The following is a 25,664-nucleotide window of genomic DNA, read 5'->3' as shown; positions in this document are numbered from 1 at the left end:
AAAGAGTTAGAAAATTATATTTGGGATTAAATAATATTTCTATAATCAGGGGAGCTTTAAACTATTTAATAGGGGAGAAAATCTGTCTTATTTCTTATGGGCCAACGTTCGGTCACCCTTGCGGAGTGCAACGGTAAAGCACTCGGCTACGGTGATCAAGAGTATTAGCTGAACCCCTGACCAGGTCATAGCAGACTTTATACTTAGTAGAAAAATGATACACCCCTTCTCACAGACCCGGTAGAATATTTTCAGCCAGATGTGGGGGGGGGGGGGGGGGGGTAGGGTAGAAATAACGGACAAAAACTTGATGGGGGTTGATACTGGCATTTTATGCATTATGGCTGGAATTCTTATCCCATACTTTTCAAGTCAGAAAATTCAGTGGAGATGGAGGAAAATAGCACAAAGTTTACAGTGAGGATTTGTTTATTTGATTATTTTCACCATGGACAAAAATTAGAGTCTAATTTCCCACTGGGGACGATATTTCGGCCAATTTCTAGCGGGGAGGGGTCCCAGTGGGTCTGTGAGAAGGGGGTGTAATGATACTCGATACCACTTGGTGTCAGAAATTAAAGAAAAGAATCAAGGGGTGGCGCTAGTGCAATCCATAACCGATCTCCGAATCCAATCGATAACCCACTCCGTGATATTAACACAATAATGTAACATCACTTAAACTTTTCAAACATCTCATTCAGATAAAACTGCTGCATCAAAAAATCCACCATTCAAACAGACACAACAACAACATACATATTATCAAAAAAGAGAAAGTATAATTCGATCCAAACCGCTATATCTTATTTTATCTGTCGCAATGTAATATTAATTGATTTATACATACTACTCGCATACTCTGTTCAATCAATCTAAAACGCTACTGCATTACTCTCTCGCTTTGCGTGACAAGTATAATACCACTCTCTGCAAGAACAGTTCGTCATCTAAAGAATCTTCTTTGTAACTTCAAAAAGGCCACACCTTGTGAACACTTTATAATCGATATAAACTTTTATCGACTTTATTATCAATAATGTCAAATAAAAAGTTTAAGTTTAATCCACTACTTACAAAGATAGTTTCAAAAAGAAGTAAAAATATTTGACCTCGATATAAGCAATAAGTGTATAAAAAGACCTCAAAGAATTCCAAAATCGCCTAAAAACCCGAGGATTATTGGACTTTTAAAGAGTTTACAGAAATATTAGTAAGAAGGGTTAAAACGTGACTTGGGAGGCACACTTTTTAAATCTACGAATGCACAGTTATAAAAAAAGGCGGGAATTCGGCCAAAATTTGAGAGCAGATTTTAGCATAATCTGACCCTGAGCAATCTTTCTACATTCAGTGCCAAATTAGCCGTATTGAAGACACAATAGGTCCCCGGCTTACTTTAAAAAGAACTATAGTTCATTAACCCCCCTTTTTTGCCAACGATGGCTGAAGAATTCTGACCAAGTCATGGAGACAGGATGTTTCAAGTCACCGTCACCGTCAACAAGGTAAAACTCTCATAAACGACGTTCTTCTATTCAATACATACATGGTGGTTTTACCGAAAAGTTTTTGCTGAAATAAAAATAAAGCTTGTTGTTTTTTTTTTTCTTATAACTTTATGGAATGGCTGATTTAAACCTATCTATTCAATACGTTCCCTTATCCGATGAAAATCCGATTCCCCTTAAAGATAGAATTAGAGAGCGTCACCAGTATGTGGTTGATCATATTTTACAATCTCCGGAATTGATCCATAAATCCTGTAAAAGAAGCTAAAAAGTAAAATAAAAATATTGTAATGTTCCACCCGGTCCCACCGATTTGTCCATTGAAAGAAATATGATTGATTCGAGAAATCAACAGATACGCGACTCTTCGACTCTTTAAAACCCGGGGGGCACTCGATTTCTAAACGACGGCTTGTGCCGCCAAAAAGTTATTTTCAGAATCGGCCTTACAGTGCCGCCCTTGAGCTTTGAAAAGGTACCCTTACAGTGCATTTTACCAAACGTTTTTGACCCTTACAGGGTAGTTTGATTTCATATCTTATTTCGCTGAAGGCACCTGAAAATGAGCCCAGAGATGTTAACACAATGTGCTAAACAAATCAAAATCGGTGCGAGTCCAAAAATACTATATAAAGATACATCCAGATTTTTCCCAAACCCGACCTTACGGTGTATGCAGCTAAAAAAGATCAGATTATAGTGCAATCTCTCAAAAGTACACACTTACAATGCATTTCGAGGGTCTCGGAAAACCTTCCCTTAAGGGCTCTGACCATAGTGAATTTTTCATAATTGCCGTGTTTAAAATGTGTTTTCTGACTGATGTAACCAACAAAACTGTAGCATGTTATACATTTTCTATTAGACAAACTATTCCTGAATCTGAAAATTCAAAAATTGCATTGAAAAAGTTTGATGAAGAAGAAAATGAGGACTTTTGCGAGGAAGAGTATTTCAACTTTGAAGAGCTTAGTTTCGGCGAAGAAAAAACATTTTGAAGAATTTTTCGCAGTAAATGGTGTATCTTTTACCGAACAATAAAAATTTTTGCGGAAAATTTTTGTAAATGCTTCTTTGTCTCGAAATCTTCAAAATAGTGGTTTTTCATCAATTTTTCATCTGGATTTTGCTTAAAAAAACAGTCATAACTTTTGACACATCTTTTTAGAAAAATTTTCCGCAAAATTTAAAATAGTTCAATTCTTTGCGGACAGTTTGAAAAGAGTTCGAAACAAAAAGGTTAATTACCCATTAAAACTTAGCACTTTTTATAAAAGAAGGTGATGCAACATATTATTAACGTCTTTTTAAAGTTCATAACGTCATTTTTGCAATCAAGTTCTTAATTACTCTTAAGGGATTTGATTAAAAAACAATTTATAAAGGCAATTCTTTGTTAAAAGTGTTAAAGAATTTAAAACATAACTTTTATGTTTCAGATACTAAAATCAATTTTCTGACTATGGTCAGAGCCCTTAAAGGCAGCACATTCCGTGGACCAGACAATATAAGTGTCCCCGGACTTTAAAACCAAAGCTCCTGGATGGAAGCTAGAAAGTTAACAAAAGAATCATCGAGATTCGACTTAGAGCAATTAGAGATGCCATTTCTCTCTTTCAATCTCTCTACAAAGAATACTACGATAAAAAAATCGTCAAAACTTCAAAACCATTCAATAATCTACTGCAGTCTCTCTCTTTACTCTGTAACTCTAGAAACCACAACAAAACTTCCCTCGTGCTTTATAATAGTACATCGTAGTACGCTTTTTATGAATACGAATGCAAAATATGAAAAAGATTTTGAATATTGATAAAATAATAATATATTTCTTAAAAACACGTTTCCTTCCCTTTTTTGATCGATTATATGAATACTCCCATACGCCTTTGCATTCAGCTACAAAAATCTTTCTATTGATGAATCTATAAGATAATATATATTTTGAATTCAGTTTCAAAAGACACCTGTTCAGAGTCTGATATTGAGCTCCTACAGTGCACTTCACTTCATATGCACATACTAAACGATAGACTCCCATTTTTTAGAATACTCTCGTAGGTCTTATAGAAAAAAAACACTTCAGAATAATTTAGAAATCTGAAAATATAAGCAATCTCAGGATTGAAACGGTAAGAATCCTAAAAAACACACGTTTTTCTTTTTACAAGAACATCCAAAAATTTGAATCCTAAAAATGTTCTTAACATGTTCTTATTTTCACAATTTTTTTTGAGTATTTTTGCTCATTTTCCTAAGAAATTGAGTGTTCTAGGGACTACAAAGCCTTAAAATGTTCTTAACAATTTGGCCATCGAAGCCTTATGTTTTTATATAGTTTGTTCTCTATTTTTGGTCTAAAACAGGAGGGAAATAATTCAAAATAGAAATAGCAAAAAAAGAGATCCAAGACCGCATAAAAAATTTACCAGGTCCTCCTCCCGATAATCCTGCTGTATCAGTAACCCAAATCAAATCAGTAACGTTATGAACTCTAGAGAAAGAATCCTCAAATGTTAGCATATTTTTAAACTCTGGTGAAAAATCAGTCGGTCTGAAATAAATTGTGAATTTTGGAACCCAACAGATAAACATAAAACATTAATTATTAGCACTGTCATGGTATTCTTTGAAAACTCCGGATTTTACCTTTTGAATAAAAAATAAGTTTTCTAGTTTTGAAAATTTGCTCAACCTCTTGCAACCGTTGCGAAAATTGAGGATTTGGTTGATCTTAAATTTAAACAAGAAGCCAAAGCGGCATAAAAGCCCAGCAAGATAGCAAAAGTCGAATGTTTATTCGCAATTCGTACACTTCGTATAAAAAAGTGCTACTTTTTCTTCAAAATGGACGTGCAGTACCACGAACAGCGACAAGTTAAAGAAAAGCCAGATGATGGGCCAATAAAACCCGCAAGAAAAACATCTATCACCAGGCTTCTTGCAATATAAAGAAGGAGGAAAAGAAGAACTCAAAAGGCAAAAAAAACGATAAAACGATCTTACATTGGGTACTTTTATCAACTTGACAAGTCACTATGAGATCCCATCAAAAAGATCCTACCAGCCATCACAAAGGCGAAGGTTGACCATATTCATAAGGTGGGAAATATGTTAACTTTGTGGGCAGTTGGGGGATAACCCTCTTCAAGAGAATCGTGACTATAAAAGAACTCGAAAACATATTTAAATCCGTCTACTGGATGGTGAATTTGGATGGCTTAAGGGCTCTGACCATATTGAATTTTCAATATTTGCCACTTACAAAATATAAAGTTCTACTTGATGTAGCACACAAAACTGTGGCACGTTATACATTTTCTGTTAGGCAAATTATCCGTGAGACTGGAAATTTAAGAATCACAATGAAAAAATTTGATGAAGAAGAAAATGAAGACTTTTGCGAAGAAGAGTATTTCAACTTTGAAAAGCTTATTTTCGGTGGAGAAAAAACATTTTGAAAAGAATTTGGCGGTAGATGGAATATCTCTTACCGAACTAAAATTAGTTATTTAAAATCTTATTTGCTTCAAAATCTTGAAAATAGTGCTTTTTGACTAATTTTCCATCCCAATTTTTCATAGAAAAACAGCCATAACTTTTGATGCATTAATTTAGAAAATTTTTCCCAAAAATCGAAAACAGTTCAATTCTTTGCGTACAGTTTGAAAAAACTTCGAAAGAAAAAAAGTTAATTACCTATTAAAACTTAGCCGACTATGGTCCTTAATACACCTTTTCCACCGTAGTCGCGCGGTCAGGCCCGCACCAATTATCCGATCCTTTTTCAACACTTTTTTCTATTGTCTGTAGGTATGTAAAAAAGACTGGGATGGTTTTAGGGTAAAACGGACAAAAAAATGCCCGCGCGGTAATTGGCGGCTACGGTCGAAAAGGTGTATTGCTAATATTACTACAATTATCTTCTACGTAATCAAGAATATCGGTACCGTCTGTTTCGTTCACAACACGATTACGATTTGTGTTATGATGAAGAAAGTATGGAAATGAAGACTTTTGCTAGCATTGATGAATTGATGGAGCTTATAAACCATGATTTGTGTCGTTCGAAGAACTGAAATCCATTCGCCAAATCTTTTTGTCGCATCTTTTCCAAAGTCGAGCTATATGATAATTCGGTTAAAAATGGGTTTTTACATGTTTCTTACTTCAAATTTCTATTGTTTCCTAATACTTGTTAAAATTCATAAAATTCGAAGAAAGTTATACTGGGATTTGGCTGAGGAACATTGTATTAATCTATTGGCAAAGTGTATCATCGCAACCTCTGATTTTTCCTTTAAGTGAAAAATTTTTTACTCTTTAATATATGGAAACCAATCTCAAGGGAACCAGTTTGATAATGATGCCTGGTTTCCTTATGGTAGCAAAATAGATTCTAAGATATTCGTTCACGAGAATCTTGCCCCCGTAAAATTGTTCCCTGCTTAATCCTACGGAAATTTGTCCCCCAGGAAAAGGCTTCTGCTATCATCTTCTAGTGAAAAAGAGTTTCTTGTAGGCAATGTATCTATAGAGGTCTGCGATTCAGACTACCAGGAAAATGCCTCCTGCAAGTTCACCACTGGGAAATCCATGCCCCGGACAATTTCCAACCATGTTAATTGTAACCAACATTGAGATTATCCAACTCTTTAGGTACCCTAGCATATGTTTAAATTTAACAGTGATACCTTAAATTTAAAAATATCTTATACGCATATAAAAATATCAAGCCTGACATTTGAGCGAAAAAAAGGATATTAAAAGAATTAAGAACATCAATTTCCGTCCCTTCCACTGTTTCGTTCAGTTCATAGATAGCCGAGCAGGCTGGTCGTGGACTCAGTTATAACAATTGAAATAAGTACTAGATTACTGGGCTATCCACGTAAAATATCGACTACCTACATCTATCTACCTACTCCAATTGATCTAGCTTATACTCTCGATACCATAAAATGTCCATGTGTCCGCGAAAGAATAATTGGACACAGATTCAAAATAAAAATCCATAAAATTATTTACCTTGTCGAGTTCACAATACTCACAAACATAACATAAGAACATGTTTTTATCTCGGTTTTTATGTCATATCATAGATTCAATCTGTCAGAATTTAGTTATATGTGAAATTTGACAAGTGATGACAAATTAGGATAAAGTGATTTGTCCCATAGCTTTGTATCATCTCTTCAAATTCATCACCTTCTATGGAGGTTGGTATAAAAGGATATCAGTGTTAATTCTATCGATTGTTTGTGACCTATTTTTCTTATCAAAGACTTTTTTAGCTCTAATTCACACCCCTGTCTCACAGTCCCACTGGAACTTTTTTCCTCAGTGGGGATAAACATCTCTATTGGATTCCCGATGGGGATAGATATCTATTGTTTTCCAAGGTTAAAAAATCCAGTGGGGATGGCTTGGAGTACAATTTTTAAACATTGAAATTCCAGGGTATTTTTACGAAATTTATCCCAAATTTTCCAGTGGGGCTGGGGTCCCAGTGGGTCTGTGAGACACGGGTGTACATTCATAGCTCTCCTTATTTTGGATTAAGGATCCTGCATTCTATCTTTATTAAGGAGCCGTTAAGAAACCCTTTGGAACACTCTTCTACCCACAAACAAGAACCTATCTGATATTCCGAGGTTGGATCGAGGGGTAAATCACTTCGAAAAAAGCGTACGAAATGATTTTTGATTTTTGATTTTTTTGTGATTTTTTGCGTGATTTTTTTGTGATTTTTTGATTTTTTTGTGATTTTTTGATTTTTTTTTGATTTTTTTGTGATTTTTGATTTTTTGCGTGATTTTTTTGTGATTTTTCTAAGAAGTGTACGAGATTTTTTCGAGTAATTTACCCCTCGGGTTGGATTAGACACCACCGAAAAAACTGTGGTTAAACCGTATTTCTATGAGAGGGGATGATAGTCGCTGTTTAATGTGCCGCACTCTTAATCGGGCTCAATTGCCCTTTGTCGTAAGCCTATTCGGAGCCTAACAATACTTTTTGGTTGAATTTGACAATCCCCGAAAACGAGGCCTTGAAGTTAGGCCTCCCACAATCCTTCGCACGATCTGATAAAATTCCGTACAATACAAATTCTCTAGATGATTTTTAAATTTTTCTCGTCCTTCAGTACCGTGAAAAGCACAGGCTAAAATCATATATTGACCTGTGCCGACCAATCGAGGTCTTTGGGCCAGATAACAAGAAATTTTCCATCCGGTAAAGAAAAAGATTCCCTGAGCTTCTTTGAAGACTGTGTCTTTATTGGTAACCTGATAAAAGCTGGTCATAATTTTCTTACGGGAACGGTAAACCTCTGAAGGCCCTTGATAATTAACCATCTAAGGAAAATAGTCTTCCCGTGGAAAATTCTACAACAAGAATCTTGTTGTGCGCCGGAAAGTCAAAAACTTAATTTTCCTGATACGGCGCCCTATTTTTTAACACAACCACGCAACTTTGTTGTCATTCCCAGTCCTATTAGACGAGCGCGGTCCTTGCAAATTACAATCTGATCTCAGGTTCCTTATTGGGGTCTGGACGTTACGGTTTTTTTTGCCTCATATGCAGTACTATATACGCCGATGGTGATATGAAATTATTTATATGTATTCTATTAACCCTTTAAAGTGGCACGGTTTTTAAAGAACTAGTTCAAACTTTAAAGGCTAATATCTCTGGATCTAGAAGTAGTTAGAAACTCGTTTATAGTTCGTTGGATAGGTCTCCTCTTTTTTTAAGTGCCTTCGGCGCCACCCAATTTAGGAAGGACAGGTTGGGTGGCGGTAAAGGAGGGGGTAAGAGGAATTAAAGGGTTCTGTGTGTCCGCAGACCTGGCTGAATGATAGAAAGCTGCCCAGTGGTAAAACTTTAGATTAATTCGCTGGAGGACAGAATCAAGTAAAGCAGGGCCAAATTTGGAGGTTCTTGAATCACTCGTTGACCAAAAATTGTCAAAAAACGATCAAAATCTTTAAAAAGTGAATTTTTGTCAGATTTTTGCATTTTTTGACTTGGCTTAAAATCTCGCCAAAAAGACTCACTTTTGATTTTTTTTGCTTGACCATGAAGCTCAATCCAATTCCTACGAGTTAAACCAAAAATGACGATTTTTAACTCAAACTAAAGCATTACAGGAGGGCTTCACCCTTCTTCATAGCCCATGTCAATGTATGTCGTATATGCTGATTTATACGATATTGGCACTTAAAGGGTTAAAGAGGTTTAAAATGAAACTTTCAAAAAAGTCTACGTCTGGAAGATACATGTGTTTTATTTTACAAGAACATCCAAAATTTTTGAAGCCTTCGAATGTTTTTATTTTCACTATTTTGAGAGCTTTTTCATGCAATTTACCAAGGATCGCGGATGTTTCAGAGTCAGCAAAGCCTTTAAAATGTCTTAACTTGTTTTTAATATTTTGCCCATTGAAGCCACTTGTTCTCGTATAGTTTTCTCTTATAAAAAACGTGTACGGATTTTTCACTTTGAGGTCAAGTTACATCATTGCATTAGAACGGTTATTTTAATGACCATCAAAATGCAATCAAGATATCTAAACAAATTTGATGTCTTATAAAAGCTGTGTAAGATATCTTTAATATTTACCCCATTAACAGAAAACACCTATGTAAATTTATTAATAATATTGCCAATACTTTGAGAAAAGAGTCGTCCCATTTTGTTCCCATATTACTATACCCTTGAAAATACATTTTGTAGTCACTTTATCCGTATTTTACAACGTTGTTACCTTAAACGGGGGGACATACAGGGGTCAGGAACATAAAAATATCGGCACATTTTTCTTTTTGGATCATCGTCAACACAGAAGACAAAAATTGATAAAACACTCGTTCGTCACTATGTATGACATGTTTGAAAAACTGTCATTTTCCTTCAGAATTAATAGGCACCTTAAAATGTCGATAGGTAACAAAAGAACACCCCTTCCTCAGTGACCCGGTTGGGATCTTTCAACCAGTTGGGGTTGAAGAGATGATATTCGTCAGGTTGAATGGGAAACTCCCAGATGGCACACAACGTTGCTTCAACGTTCATCTAACGTCCAAGGTAGTATTCCATATTTAGAAGAAAAAATGAAAAACAATATTGGAAAGTGAAGTCTTACAATCTTTCTGATGAATAATAATCTTGTATCAAAAAATTATCAAATCCAGGAAAGTCACATCAAGTTCAGCCAAAACCAACAAATGCTTCTCTACCAAACTTCATTTAGTTGAGAATGTTCTAAAATTGTACCAAAGTCATAATATGCATGTTTTCTTAGAAAACTATTAAGATATAACCTTACCTAAATATGAATTTGTTTTTGCTTTCAAAATAGCAATGGTAGCCATGTGAATAGGCACATTATATACAATATTTTCGGTTTAGATATGATTTGAAAGTTTTTTTTCAATTAAATTTCAAGTTTAGTTTAGAGATAAAGGTTAAGATCTTCAACCTGGAAATAAGTATGAAAATGTGCAACTGAACAGAGTTGCAAAATATTGAAAAATCGGCCTCTTCCGACAGGGACCTTTTTTGATAAAAACGTTTGGAAACACCTCACAGCCCCGGTGGAACTTTTTTCCTCATCCGTGGGGATAAAAATGTCTGTTGAAATCCAAATGGGGATAGAAACTCAATTGATCTAAGGTTGAAATAACCAGTGGGAGTGGGGACCCAGCGGGTCTGTGACACGGGGGTGTTTAAAAGAACCTTATGAATTTATTAGATTGTCCTCTTAGAGGATTTTCTTTTTAAAATTTCACCAGAAGTTTCGAAATACGTGTCGGATGAAAGGTCCAACTGTTCTGTCAATCGGAAAGGCCTCTAAAAACACTTCTTTCACGTTTTTTTATTAGAAACATTATAATTCTGGCTGAGGCTTGATGTGCTTATCTTTTTTGACGATTTTGAGCGTTTATTCTATTCAACATTTCCTTCTATATGTTTTTATAACTTGGTTTTAATAAAAGAATGTGTACTCGGGGTTATCTGCTAATAAAAAACCATCGTCTAATACAATGGAATTTTACAGAAATAGCCCATGAGGATATCGGATACCCAGGGGGTTAACGATTTTTGTTCCAAAGTGGATATCCAGGCGGTTAAATATCTACAACAAGGGAGCGGATATCCAGGGAGTAAAGTGTCTTTTCAAGTAAAAAATACGATATCCAGGGGTAAGCATCTTTATAAGAGAGAATATCCAGGGAGTTGAGCATATTTTCAAGAGTGGATATCCAGGGTGGTCTTTACTAATAAAGTAGGATTCCAGAGGGTTTGATATTTCGAAAAATCAATATCTTCGACAGTGGGGGTAAAATTGTTTTCTGGAAAAGCCCAATCTAATCTTTTTCAGATTGTGTGCCTTGTTGGCTTGCAATTCTGAAAAATAAAACATAGCTTCAACTTTTTTAACAAACATTAGAATTATATCACACCATATTTTAAACAAATTTGAAAAGCTAGATAAACCAATTGATAAATTATGATGTAAATTTGGCCGCCTTTTTTTAACCCCTCCTTACTGTACATAGAACTGAAACCTCCTTGGAATTTTACATGGATTTTAACACTCTTCTCCACAAAGATAACAGTGCTTGTGGATCCGCATGTCGAAATCTTATAAATAGTTCCATCGAAGAAATCTTCGTTCATTCATTCGTTACTTAGGTTTTTGAACGATACAATCTACAAAAAATGAAGGTTTTGGTCTGTCTTTTTGCTCTTTTCGTCGCTGCTAACTGTAGTATTATCCAAACGAGACCATGCGCAGGTAATGAATTTGTTCTTCATATTATCTTTGTAAATAGTTGATTATTTTGTGGCTCAATTTTTTCAACAATGATAGTTCTTTTAATGAAACTCTGTTAATCTCCATCAGTAAAATAAAAAAAGTTGTACAAGTGGCTCTGGATACACTTTTATATAAGATTCTTGGTTCTTAAACTCGCAGTTCAAAAATCGACTTCTGACAAATTGAAATAATAACCCTCATTATTTTTTAATATTTCTAGACAATGATTTTCAATCAGAGGTCGACATTTTATGAAAGATTCTTGATAATTGAACTTGTATTCTAGTAAAACTTACATCTGAACATGACGTCACTCTTTTTTTCATACATTTTCAGGCGATAAATCACAATCAGAGTTAATTTCTGTTGCTATCGAGCCATGTGAATCTGGAAATTGTGTTCTCCACAAAGGTAAGGTTTATAAGCTTCAAAAACAAAGTATACAGTAACATAAGACATCTTTCTCACAGCCTTTCCCACTGGAAAAAATAGGCCAAAATTTCGTCCCCAGTGGAAAATTAAAAGCTAGTCTTCACTACAAAAGATTTTACCATTTTTTTCACCTCACCGAAATTTTCCCATCCATAAAAAGTAGGGGAATATCACTCCCCGTCGACTTTCAGTCCTTTTTTAACCCTACCTACTGAGAGCTATTTGGGTCCCTTAGAACTGAAAGGGGGGGCACATAGTGCCCCCCGTGGATAACTTAGGATAGGAACATTATTTGGTCATGAAATTTGGTACAGCAATGCTTGAACCTATAAAAAACAAATTTATCAAATTTTTTTTTTGAAAATTGAATGCAATTTTTGATGACGTCATCAATTGTATCAACAATTGGCAAAAATCACCCGAAAAACTCAAAAAAAAATGATGTTTCTTAAAATTGCTATTGAAACAGATGGAGAAACACATTCTCCTTCATTTTGCTTTTATTTGAAAGCTTTTACAATGTACTAAATGGAAATTAAAATCTAAATCAACAATTTTGTCGTGACGTTCTACTATAGCGCGCCAAAACCAAAGAAAATGTTTTAAACTTTCAAAACCGCGTAAAATCAGAACATTTCAACTTTTTCAAGTCGGTGATACTTTTTTTTGTCATATTTATATTTATTTTTTGCTGCTAATTCTCCTTTAAGATGTAATAGAAGCAATACAAATGAAATGGACCATTAAAGTATACCTGGTGACATGTTATAGTATCTTGGAGTAAGCACATAAAAAAGAGCAAAATAGCCTGCGCTGCAGTTGTGGGATGGTAGAGGTCACCGACAAACCTGTCATTAGGACTAAAATAATTGGCCAATGAGATAAAATTTTTAACCAAAACATTCCCCATAAAATTTGATGAAAAGTCATAAAATTTCAGCTTCATAGCCTCACTAGTTAAAAAATGCCAGCCAATTTTCTAACAGGGGGGGCACTTTGTGCCCCCCCTCTCAGTAGGTAGGGTTAAATAAATTATCACGTTATCACGCTAAAAACGGCCCAATCACAACATCACGCAAACCTATGGAGGGGGGGGCTTTATAACGTCATTATCCCTGCTTCTGATTTGATCTATTTCCTTTTGATTTTGTGTAGGATCTGAAGCTTCAATTATCATCAAAATGAAACCCAAATCAGACATCACTAGCCTGACCACTGAAGTTAAAGGAAAGATTGGAATTTACATTCCATTCCCTCTCCAAAACCCTGACGCATGCGCAACAGCAGGATTGACTTGCCCATTGAAAGCAGGACAAGAAGTCACTTACAAATTCTCCTTACCAGTCTCCAAATACTACCCAAGTGTAAGAATCTCTTTTTTTATGTTTAGTGTTCAAGTATCGTTTACAATCCATTATAGTGGGGGCCAAACCTTGGATCCGTGATAACTTTTCTAGGTCGCAATCAGTGCCTTTAACGTCCAGTCTTTCGCCAATAAAAAATGTTCTCAGGCCTTAGCAGTGGACTGAACAACAGTAGAAAATGTCTTCAAATACATTCAACTTTGAAATGAAATTAATGGGTTGCGTCCTAGAAAAGCTGTCACGGATCCTAAGGTTACCTGTTACTTGATTCTTTTTGGATTCCTTCATTTACTTTCCGCCTGAAAAATTTTTTAACAGAGCTACATGTACTTTACCCTTTGACTGAGATATTTCTTGAGATATTTCTTTCTTAATATTCTTGATATGCATATAAGTCATTTTCCCGAAAAAAGGGGAATGTTGACCACTTTCTGTTAAGATAGAAAAATAGAAACACAGTGGTTAAAATTCAGCAAAGTTTTTGGATGCTTCCATTTAGAAAATACGCTAACGCATATCAGGAATAGATATCTTATTTTCAGTAATGGTCATCATACATCATACGTAAATAAGTTTCTTTCCATTTATTCAAAATATTGTTTTTGTCATTTCAGCTTTCATTGGTTGTCAGATGGAGACTTTTCGACCAAAACAAGAACACTCAAATCTGCTTCGAATTCCCAACTGAACTTCAATAAATTTTTTATTTTGAAATATCTTTGAAATAAAATTTATTAACAATCTCAGATTTTTCAATTACTTTTTCACCTAAGATGTATTAAATGTCCTCAACCTCGCCCCCATGTATCCCAGGCTTTATATACGTTACTTATTACCAGAAAATAGCCTGGTGCTAATGCAATGGTTTCAAAGAGGCCCCCCAGCGGCACCCCTAATCAAGCCATCACGCAAAAAAACTTTCTCCATCACGCATCACGAATATCACTAAAATTTGTTGTCGCGCAAAAAATAGTGAAAAATAGCCCAAATCACGCATCCCGCCTAAAATTTTTGCCTTATCACGCATCACGCCTAAATCTTGATCACGCCATCACGCCAAAAAAAATCTCTAATCACGCCATCACGCAAGAAAAAAGTCCCAATCACGCCATCACGCAAACCGCTGGGGGGCCTCTTCAAATCCAGGAACAAATTGCGTAATCTTACACGTTCGAAAAGCAGACATTCAAGGGTATTATCTAGCGCAATCAGTAAGCATTTAAATGCTGATAATGGACAATGTCCTTTTCTGTCTCTTGGGAAGGGGGACACATGTGGCCTGTCTGTGCGCGACCCTTTAGGGTTTCGAGGGTTTTTCTTTGTTGTTCCAAAACCTATATTTTATGACCCTTATTACGACACTAATTGAGCAAATTTTGATGTTTTTAAGGGCAGAAAATTGAAATTTCCCTATTTTTCCGACCTTTCTTACTGGGACTGCCAGGTTCCAAAAAGGGTCCCTTAAGAAGGGTGGCACATGACATACCTTTATTTCCCGGTGGGGTACTAGGGTTGCGAGCTGACGGGGGGGGTATCACCCGACTTTCGACCCTTGGACCCTTACCGGGACTAAAACGAAGAAAACAAAGGAAAATTTTGTCAATTTGACGACCCTTACCGGGACAAATTGACCAACTTTGACTATTGTAAATTTCTATCTTTCTGGGGGTAAAAAGTTGAAATTTTCCTATTTCTCCTACCCTTAGTGGGACTGAAGTTTGATTTTCTGATTTTTCCGACTCTTAGCGGGACTTTGGAAATCCATAAAAGGTACCCTCTTATAAGGGCGGCACATACCGTACCCTCCATTTGCCTAGTTCCCCCGGGCTTTCTTTGCCTAAGTACTTCCTCGCGCCGGCACCATTCATGACATTCATCATTAAGTACTCCATAATTAGGTCCTGTGGTGACCTTGGTTGCTGCACAGCAGGCGACTGAGGTTCGATTCTCACTCGCAGTGATTCATTCGGCAAGTGAATGAACCTTCGTCCGGGTCAACCCATCATGCCATGTGAGGGGAATTGGGTAGTCACTTAAAGGTACTGACGGGCCGCTCGAAAGCGGCTACAGTTGCGAAAATAGACCTCAAAGCCTCCTGCAACTCAACCAAATAGAAAAGTAATTCGTTCCTCCTCTTCTTTACTTTTTCGCTTTCGGAATAAATAGGAACTGGATATCGCGAGGAGGTGTGGAACGCATAGCGGTTAGAAGATCCTTGCGTAAAATTTGTTAAGAAAAGAAGAATTGCGCATGCGCACACTCAGAATACGCCATCTTGATCCTCGATGGTGAAGCCAAAAACAGAATTTTTTTATGGTGAAGTTGTTACAAAATACTTTCTTTTTTGTCTTTAACGGTATGATTTTGCTTTAAAATTGTAGGTAAATGTATTTTGGTGTATATACTCTTTAATAGTCTTCAAATTTTTAATGAACGACCCATCATAGACCCATACTTATAAGGTGAAAAATATTCTTGATAGTCACACATATTTTGAACCCTTAAATTATTGGAAACCCTAATTACTTTACTTTAGCTCCATTCAAATCTTTGCTTGATATAGAGTCAATAGTTAGGGTCACCTATTCATCCAAGAACTTTGACTATTTTTTATTGTTTTTGTTGGGCCCACTAACCAGGTTGGCTATAAATGTTGAATCTTTATACTATGGGTGGCATGATATGATGGTGTGCATTTTGTAGTATAAAAATCCAGTCTGGAAATGGTGCACATTTTTATAAGGGTGTACAGACAGGTTTTGCTGTTTCAATGATATTAAACTTTTTCAGTCATTCAGTCTGGGAAATCCTTCCATTTGCACGCTTAACTTTCGCGGGGCGGCGTAAATTGGAAATACAGGCTTATCATATTACGCCCTGTGCAATTACACGCTTAATTTCCTGCCCTGCTTGAGGAAGCTTGGGTGAAATAGTGGGGTTCAGTTTTGTTTTAGAAACAGATAAAATCATGATCAAACGGACAAAAATTTTTTTAGATCAGAATCTATACTATGTTGAATTTTGCGTAAAATAGTCCTGACGTGTATATATCCAATTTATTTCCAGGAAAACTCAAGGAAAATTGTTTTGACCTTGCACAAACGAAAAGTGTTTTCATTTCTTTTCTAATATCTTGTAAATGATGTATCTCAATCAAAGCCAATCATTATACAAAGCGTCAACCCCCCAGACTTTTTTCTTTGGGGGGGGGGGGTTACACCCAAAAAAATGCAAGTGAAAACCGGGAGCTCAAATACCGGCAGGTCCAAAATGCATGAAACATAATGCATCTATATATTAATAGCGGTATTCTGTATGTCGTTTTGTACTGTATGTTTGTCTGTTATACTTTTGTTTTCGCACGCAATGTTTTTGTTCTTCCAAAAGATAACTTTTAGTTCTTGCTCCACAAATTTGTTTAACGATATTCGCGGCGTTTTATAAAGACTTTGTTTTGATTGATAGATTGATAGATTTTTTTGTTTTATTTTTGTTTTATGTTTTCGAATGTAATTAACAACCTTATTTGATTTGAGACATTTGAATTCTTTTCAAAACAAAAGAAAATTTTTTAAACAGAATCTGTTAAAGAAAAGAACAAATATGAAATAAAACATAAGAATCACAAGACAAGTTTGTTAGAACAACAGCAACATTAAAAATACATTCAAACAGTATAGACCTAACTCTTCACGCAAAAATTACGGGAAACGCATGTTTGGACTTTGTACCCTATGCTGCACTCAAGCACTTAAGCCAAAGTCCCGCAAACGCGGGACAAAAATCAGTTTTTTGAAGTTTGCAAAAAAACGCCACATAGAAGATCTTTCAAATTCAGTATGTGAATAGAGCAGTAAAAAAGCCTAATTCCGACCCCCCAAATAACTGTTATGAAAAAAAATTATATGTTTACAAACATTCCCTTTCCAAGTTGAACGATAAACTATTGCTAGAACTCTCGACACAAAACATCTAACAAGATAGCTGTAATGTCAAGATGTCAATTAATGTAATTAAAGTGCGAGTTGTAAAAATAATTACCTTTTATTCTGGATCAGTTGCTCATGTTTAAAACGATAACAGTTTTGTAATAAAAGTTACTTGTGCGGGAAAAATACGAAACAACTTGGACTGGTTTCCATCAAGAAACAAACAGACTAAATTGTAAAAATGAGCGAAGTTGAAAAAAGGGCGGATGCGGTAACATAATTTGAATAACAAACATCGAATCAATGAGGCGGCAACTATCAACGCTCTCTTTACCACCTACAAGTCCGGATGTTTATTTACGGAAGGCCCGCAATCGGACCGCTCTTCATTTAAGTGTACTCTTTGACGACATATATTATCTTTACTAGATTATTAGGAGCAAGGTGTCATGTAATACATAATAATTGTAATATACGTTGTCTATTTGTATTCTTATCATGTAATATATAATATAATGTAATATAATAATAATAATAATTTATTTACAACCACCCATTTACTGGGTAAGGTTGGACATAGAGTCATGACTCTATATACTATATACATCGTCTATATGTATCCTTACACAAAGTCTTAGCCCCGCAATCAAGCCAAGTGCCAGTGTAAAGTAATAGAAACCAGGCTTGATTACGTAACGTTTCAAAATGAGCACGCTCGTACACAGACCTACTTACTTTTGGTTACTTTTGGTTGTCTTCGAGCTTCATGCTCTGGCAAGAAACTTTCTGCTTCACACCACAATGCTGCATCCATCAAACCTGAATAAGGAAGGATGTCAGCAGCTAAACAGTTTTCATGTCAAGAATGGAGTTAGAGTCGGCTCTCCTGCACCCTGTGTAACCATGAATCTGTGGCTCGTCTGGGATCGAACTGAGGTGTCTGTCTAGAGAGTTTTTGAACTTTTCGACTGTAACATTCTTCATATCTCTAATACTCTTGGGCATTGAATTGAATAATTTAGCACCTTGCACAACAAGAGTGCTATCATGTAGTTTTGAACTATGGGTGCGAACACACATCCTTCCCAATCTTGGGAGTTCCTTGAATTGAAATTTATTGTTGATGTTTGGAACCAGATTTTCAGCTATTTTCCATGTATACAGGATCCGATATCTCTCCCTTCTTCTTTGAAGTGAGTAAAGTTTTAGCTTTTTCAGACAATCCCAATAGTTTTTTGGAGTGCCAGTTATTCTTTTGAGAAATGATTTTTGGATTTCTTCTAATCTTTGGGTAGAACTGACAGCACTTGGACTCCATAGGACTGAGCAATATTCAATGACTGGAATAACCAATGATTTGTAAAGAGTAATCATTAGTTGCGGGTAAACGCGAAGAGAAAGTCCGCAGAATCCAGGAAATCAAGTTTTTTGCTTTCTCAATGACTGAATTTATTTGATGTGTAAAGACAGCATCATCTGACATTAGTACTCCCAGGTCCTTCACAAATTTCTTCCTTTCGATATTTTCTCCTGAAGGGGATTTGTAGTGAGTTTGGTTTTTTATTTCTTCATCTGGACCATAGCGTAGAAGTTCAAACTTTGTGTCGTTTAGTTTCATGTTGTTTTCTTCAGTCCAGTCATAGACTTTTTCTAGTTCTTTTTGAAGAATTTCAACATCCTTTGTGTTTTTGATTGATTTGGTGGCACGTGTATCATCAGCAAATGATTTCAATACACAGTACAGTACTTTTTCATCAATGTCACCAATCAATATTAGAAATATAAGAGGTCCCAATACACTGCCTTGAGGGACTCCTGAAATTACTTTCTGGGCTTTGGACTTGACACCATTTACTATTACTGTTTGATATCTTTCAGTAAGGAATGATTCAATCCATCTGTGGATTGGTCCGGATATACCCAATTGCTTTAATTTCCCAAGTACAACTGCATGATCGACTTTGTCGAAAGCCTTTGAGAAATCAAGGTAAACAACATCTGCATTCAAACCCTCATCTAATATGTCAAGAATGAGGTCGTGTTGCTCGAGAAGCTGACTAAGGCAGGATCTCCCACTTCTGAAACCATGTTGGTTTGGATTGAAAAGGTCGTTGTTGTTCATGTGATTTACAATATGATTTCTCAATATTTTCTCGAAAATTTTTATCACATGCGAGGTGAGTGCAACAGGTCTGTAGTTGGCAGCCAGAGATCTGCTTCCTCCTTTGTGAATTGGTGTTATGGTGCATTTTTTCAGTTCAGTTGGAACAAGACCTATTTCTAGGCTTTTCTTCCAGAGTAAACACAGTGGAACGGATAACTCATCTTTGCATTTTTTGAGAAACATAGCTGGAAATCCATCAGGTCCTGCAGAAGATGATGGAGACAGCTCATTTATTGCTTTAACGATGGAGTCTTCTGTTATGTTAATCTCATCAATCTTGACGTTTGTTTTGTCTTGGTTAGGTTGTGGTTGTGGTTGCTTTGGTTTACTGAACACTTTAGCATATTGGTCGGCTAAGAGATCAGCCATTTCTTTGCTTCTTTGTGTAAGTTCTTCATTGCAATTCAATAGGGGTCCGATATTAGACCGAATTTTCGATTTCTTTTTTGCATAGGTAAAGAAATATTTTGAATTCTTTTTAATTGAGTCAATCACTTTGCTTTCCACGTGACGCTTTGACTCATTAAAAGATTTTTGAAGTTTTTTCTCAATTTGTAAAAGTTCATCTTTTATCTTGTCTTTCTTGGATTTGGAGTTGGTGTGTAAAAGTTTTTTTGTAATTTTTCTTCTTCTTTTTGTAAGAGAGTGACGGTATCTCTCAGCTTTTGATTTCGTTTTTGATGTGGTCTTGGCCTTCACGGGAACTCTGCTTTCGCATATTCTGTAGCATATGTTGTTGAAGGTTTCCAAAATAACATCTGGGTCTTCAGTATCGAACTCACTTGGCCAGTTGACATATTTGAGATCATCTTTAATAGTTTCCCAATCAATGTCATCAGCAAAATAATTCAGTGTGTTGAATTTTGTGCGTGGCTCTTGTTGATCGTCGTCCAGAAAGGAGTTTTGAACTTTCAGAGTTGTTGATACAAGTACAATTTCGTGATGTGATGTGCTTTGCAATACAGGTACTGTTGTGTAGCTGTGTATTATTTGTTTGTTGTTAGTGAAAACAAGGTCTAATGTATTTCCGTCCTTGTGTGTTGGCAAATCGATATATTGTGACATGAAGAATTCGTTGCAAAACTGATTCAAAGAGTTTAGAATAAGACGGTCGTTGATAGTACATCCTGATTTTGGAAGGCCCTCAGGCCAAGTTGCTTTTGGAAGGTTGAAATCACCTCCAAAAATGATATTTGGTACGGTTTCTAACTTTGAAAGTGCATTTTTTACACCATTGATAGGAATGATAAAATCATTTGCGGTTGAAGGATTACCATTTGCTTTGTCGTCAGGTTGTCGGTAGACTACCAGGATAGCCAGATTTTCGATGCTTGAGTATAGGCAAAGAAGTTGTACACTGGGCGAGGAGTGAGAATAGATTTTTTCGCATGAAGCTGCAATATCATCCCTGACATAAAAACAAACTCCACCAGTAAATCTGCCTCTAGATTTCTTCTTTCTTGTTGAATCACATCGGAAGGGAGCGAAACCTTCTACTTTAAGTTCTGCGTCTTTATGGTTATATAACCAAGTTTCTGACAATCCAACAAAAAGTTGGTTTTCATTACAAACATTATCTTTAATAAAGGGAACTTTGCTGGGTACTGTTTGTGGACACAAAGCCCTTGTATGTTAAAAAATGCAAAGCTATTCACTACTGGAATGTTTGCATTGGGTTGAATGGTAGTTGAGGGATTTGGAATGGTGGTCTGAGCGGTAGTCCTTGTGGGGGTATCAGATGAGTCTGTTGTGGAGGTATTTGGTGAGTCTGTTGTTGAGGTAATTGATGAGTCTGTTGTAGGTTTTGTACTTGAAATTGAATGTCTTGGATTTTCTGTCCCAGTGTTTCCAGAATTTCTTCCTTCAACAGACGAATCATATCTAAAAAATGACCAGGCTCTTGTTTGTTATTGTTTGATTGTTTGTTATTGTGCGCTACACTACTTTTCACAGTTGGAGGTTGTCTTTTTGTTCCTTTTACATGAGCAAAACGACAGGATTCTGAAAAGCATTCTCCTTTCCGAAGGGAATCTAAACACATTTTTGGATGAAAGTCCTTGCATTTAGTTCCAAGGTTACATCCTCTTGGTTGCCTTGTTCCATGTTGTGTGAACTTGCGACACATTTTAGGGTGAGTGTAGTTGCATTCCTTTCCTTTTAGGCCATGCTTGCATGTTCCACTTTTGTAAAATTTGCAGATTTGGGATTTCTTTTCATTATCTTTGATTTCGCCTCTTCTTGTTTTGTTGGTTTTGTCATCTTCACTTTGTTTACCAGCAGAGAAATTATAATCAGATGACTGGTCAATGTCGACAACATCAACATCAGTTGTTGAATCGGTTGTGACTGTAAGGGTTGTATCCTGAGCTTCAGTATTTATTGGATGATGGTTGTTCTGAGTTTGGGATGTACTTTTTGTACGTTTTTTACGCTTACTATTCCCTTCTTCATCACTTGGAATGGTAGTAACTTTACAGGGATCGCAAATGTAAAACATTCCTGGTAGATTTAGAGGGTTGACCAAGGTTTTGAAGACATCCGCATCTACAGGTTGGTTGAAATCGTTTGTAGCAATTGATGCAAGATTTAACCAACAAGGTTTGTGGACCCCTTGGCCACAAATGGCACATTCGAGAATCGGACAGTCATGAAGGCTGATACGATACCTTCTTTTGCAAACTGAACAATTGTCTGGAAGAAGGTTTTGGATTTTACAGGTTATCAGGTGTGATAACGCCTTCTTTGTTTTATCCTCGAAATGCTGTATTTTTAAAAATTCTGCAGTCTCTTTCAGCAATTCAACCTTCTCTTTGTATATGTCCTTTTCAATCTGTGCTACACTTTTGCCAAATTGATACTTTCGCACACAAGATTTCACTGCTTTAGATGAAGTATTCAGACATAATTCAGCAATTAAGTCTTAAGACCTTTTATATTTTCGTGTGCTTTGGAAAATCAAAACATCTCGTTACTTTTTATGATGCTGTTACTACTGTTGTCATTTATGACGTTGTGCATATTGCAATAAAAAAATATGTTTTGTTATAAAAAGCAATCATTGTTATTTGGTTCAATTGGTTCAATGTATCAAATCTCTCAGTTTAGTTGACACTTTGGTATCTTCGTTGCGTCACAGCGAAAGGTTTGTTTTTATTTTAGTTTGTATCTTTGAAAGACCCCATCGGCTTTAGGCTGGGCTGTCGGCTTTAGGACCTCTCACGAAACTTTTCTATTTTTCCTTTTTTTTGCAAAAGTTCTAGGAAGGAAAATAAAGGGATAATGATAATTGAATACTATCCATTGATGACCCGCGGCACTATCGTAAAGCTAGAATCGCTTCGCGTACTCTTCGCTTGAGAAAATGATTGACAGATTGAAGTTTTTCACCCGCGCAGGAGTTCGCGGAGCGTTCTCGGCTCAATCCTGGTTTTCATGTTATTAGATGCTGTTTTAGAGCTTTAGGTCTACACTGTCAAAAGGCGGTAAAAACTAGAGTTCTTTCTTCGTAAAAAGGGACCTTTAAATATCTATGTCGATAATTATTTTGCTGTAAATCTAAGTCATTGTTGAATTTGAAAAGATATCGAAGTTATGACAAAGTAATTTGATAAAAAGCAACATAAAATTGCGCTATCGCGCTGTCTGCGTGTCCTAGCTGCCTTCCGGGGGGACTATGGTTGCGAGCTGACATTTGGCCCTGCCCCTCAGACCCTTAGCAGAATAAAGAGGAGAAGAAACAAGGGAAATTGTGTGAATTTTAATTCACTTTTTGGAACTAATTTGACCAAATTTCTATCTTTCTGGGGGCAAAAAGTTGAATTGTCTATTATTTCACTCCGCTTATCTTGACATCAAAGTTTTCCTAAACATCAAGAACTACGGGAAATATAACGCGAGCGAAGCGAGATCTGCTTTCTTATCATTTTTGCCACAAAAATATTTTTCAAAATATGGTTAAAAGATACGTCACCCGGGAGGGATAAAGTCAAACTTTGAAGAGAATTCTTCCCTTTAATTTTGATGGTGATGAAGAAAATCCATGATCCACTGAAAATGCTTGTCGCCATTTTGATTTTCATAGTCGTATTTTACAGATCGTAGTATAGTGTAGAAAAAACACGAAAATATCTCCTCTGTATATTACACTTCTAATTCGAAAACGTAAATTTTATAGCAAGATCTTTATTCTAGGTTTTCTCAGAGATCTTGTCGAACAATTGCTAATAAATTTCAACGGGTTTTCCTTTTTACAAAGCATTAACCATGTGAATGCTTTTTGTTAGATAAGCCAATATCCAGACAATATAAATTAAAGAGCTTCATGCGAAAGCTAGATCAAAGAAAAATAGACTTCGAATCTTTTTACAACCAATTGTTATGTGTTTACCTTTTTGGAGAAAGAAGAAGGGGGAAACCTTTCTGATCTGTTGCATCTTCTAATTATTTATGCTGACAGAAAACCCTTTGTTGTTATGTATGATTTGAATGTTTTCTCTTTCGTTCGAATTCAAAAAGTAAATATCATGTCTGGGGAAATCCCTCCGGAATCCCTCTAATTGAAATGTTTACTTAAGAAACTCTTCATAAAAGAGGTTTTCGTGGTTTTAGCCTCTACAAAGGAGAGTTTTAGAAAATATAAAATCGTTCTGTAAATTACACAATACTATTATGTATTATGCAATATGCATTATGTTTTATGCATTTTGTACCTGACGGCTAAAATACAGCTAAATATTTGGACCCCCTGATATTTTGGGGGGACTGGAATTTCAATTTCAGCTGGGGGCTGACTATTTCTTCTATTATTTTTCTTTATATCACCCCGTTTTTATCCAAAAACTTTCCATTTTACAGTTTATTAATTCTGTTTATTTTCACTTGTGTCTAGCATCTTGAATTAACCATTATACAGTAGCGTGGTGGCAGGGGGGCAAATGCCCCCCAAGCGGAGGTTTTTCGAAGGTGTGCTGAAAAACAAAGGGCGCAAAAAGATGCCACTGATTACTACAAGATATGGCAGTTTACTACTGTGCATTATAGTCATTTTAATTTTAACCCACGAAATAAATGACGTTACCTGCTTTTATCTTAAAAACCGTTAAGATCTCAAGAATGGCAATAGAATAGAGATGTGATTTTCTTAAAAACGATATTAAATCGACAAATATTTCATACTAGGTATAGGACTGGGGGGCTGGAGGCTGCTTAAAAAACTTTTAATATTCGGGGGGACCTTAATCTTTGGGGCAACCTATATTTTGCCTGGGACCTAGACCTGGGCTGGCCCTATGTTATAGTATTGATTTTGATGATTTGGAAGGTGAAATTGCCAGGTAAAGACACTCTAAAAAATTTAGGAATTAGATAGCTGTGCAACTATGCGTTCAAAACTAGGCATTTAAAGCGTGCAATTAGAAGGATTTCCCAGACTGCCATTTGCGAGTATCCCTGTTGAATCTCTTGATTAATAGGCTCTGATTGTATAGTGGTAATTAACCTTCGTTGCTGCACGCAGCTGTTGACTTGGCAAGTGAATGAACCTTCACCCGGGTCAACCCATGCCATGTGAGAGGAATTGGGTAGTCAGTCTAAGGTGCTGACAATGGGCTGCTCAGATCTTTTTTTTAGCTTTTTTATCGCTTTGACTGTTGTGAAAACCAAAAAAACAGCCTGATGTTTATGTCTCTGGATCTCCCTGTTTAAACGGCCTGCATAGCCAACAAATTTTTGTAGACAATCAGTTTTATCGGCCACTTTGTATAGACCTTTTGGCCTTTCCTTCTGCCACATTGAATTGTATACAAAATTTATGAAAATTGAAAAATATGCAAAACCAATAGACGGCTTTCGTGAGACGTCATTTGTTTACTCACGTGACTTACCAAACAAGAAGAAAAGACCATCACATTACAGCCCTGTGAATCCAGGTCGGCATTCGGCAATGCCATTCTCGCTTTATTCCATTAGGCCGGCAAAATTTTGCCGGCCCACGGGCGGTTTTGGTCGGCACTTACGTGCCGATATGTTTTTGTCTGAATTCACAGGACTGCATTAGCTTGAGGCAAGCAGATTTTTTGTTCTGACACTGTTTGACAAAGTCTCTGTTAGGACTTTTAAAAAGAAATTTTAGTATGTTTTCTCACAGGTATATAGGCTTACCATTCATAGATTTCGAAGAGATACCATGACACACGCTGGTTTTTTCTTTATCATGAATATATCGGCAGCGGTTACTATCAGTATCATCTATTTTGATGGAAAACCAAATGTTAAAAAGGCGTGCTAACAGTGAAAGTTCATGAGTTATGGACTCTTTTGTTGTGATGTCACCTCATTTGTGTTGTTAAATGCTGAGTTTATACTTATAGAGTTACAAATCCCCTCTTTTTACCAGGACTGCTGCACAGACAAATCTCCCCCTTCAAACCCCTGATTTATTGC

The 25,664-nt window shown here is 36.2% G+C and overlaps 1 protein-coding gene and 1 long non-coding RNA gene across 2 annotated transcripts; one reads left to right on the top strand and one right to left on the bottom strand.

The window, feature by feature from the left end:
* Positions 1-1,419: 1,419 nt before the first annotated feature.
* Positions 1,420-2,278, bottom strand: LOC136815766 (uncharacterized). Its single transcript, XR_010847760.1, has 3 exons — positions 2,239-2,278; positions 1,714-1,775; positions 1,420-1,575 (listed from the first exon to the last, which is right to left on the bottom strand). It is a non-coding gene; the product is annotated as an uncharacterized lncRNA (long non-coding RNA).
* Positions 2,279-11,198: 8,920 nt separating this feature from the next.
* LOC136815754 (NPC intracellular cholesterol transporter 2 homolog a-like) lies at positions 11,199-13,876 on the top strand. Its single transcript, XM_067072205.1, has 4 exons — positions 11,199-11,313; positions 11,671-11,745; positions 12,922-13,130; positions 13,745-13,876. Exons 1-4 carry the CDS (start codon positions 11,238-11,240, stop codon positions 13,826-13,828), a joined length of 444 nt encoding a protein of 147 aa, XP_066928306.1. The 5' UTR covers positions 11,199-11,237; the 3' UTR covers positions 13,829-13,876.
* Positions 13,877-25,664: the final 11,788 nt, after the last annotated feature.

This window comes from Clytia hemisphaerica, unplaced genomic scaffold (assembly GCF_902728285.1).
Source record: "Clytia hemisphaerica strain Z4C2 unplaced genomic scaffold, Clytia hemisphaerica genome assembly, whole genome shotgun sequence".
Classification (NCBI taxonomy): domain Eukaryota; kingdom Metazoa; phylum Cnidaria; class Hydrozoa; order Leptothecata; family Clytiidae; genus Clytia; species Clytia hemisphaerica.
This window is presented reverse-complemented; position numbering and strand designations above follow the sequence as displayed.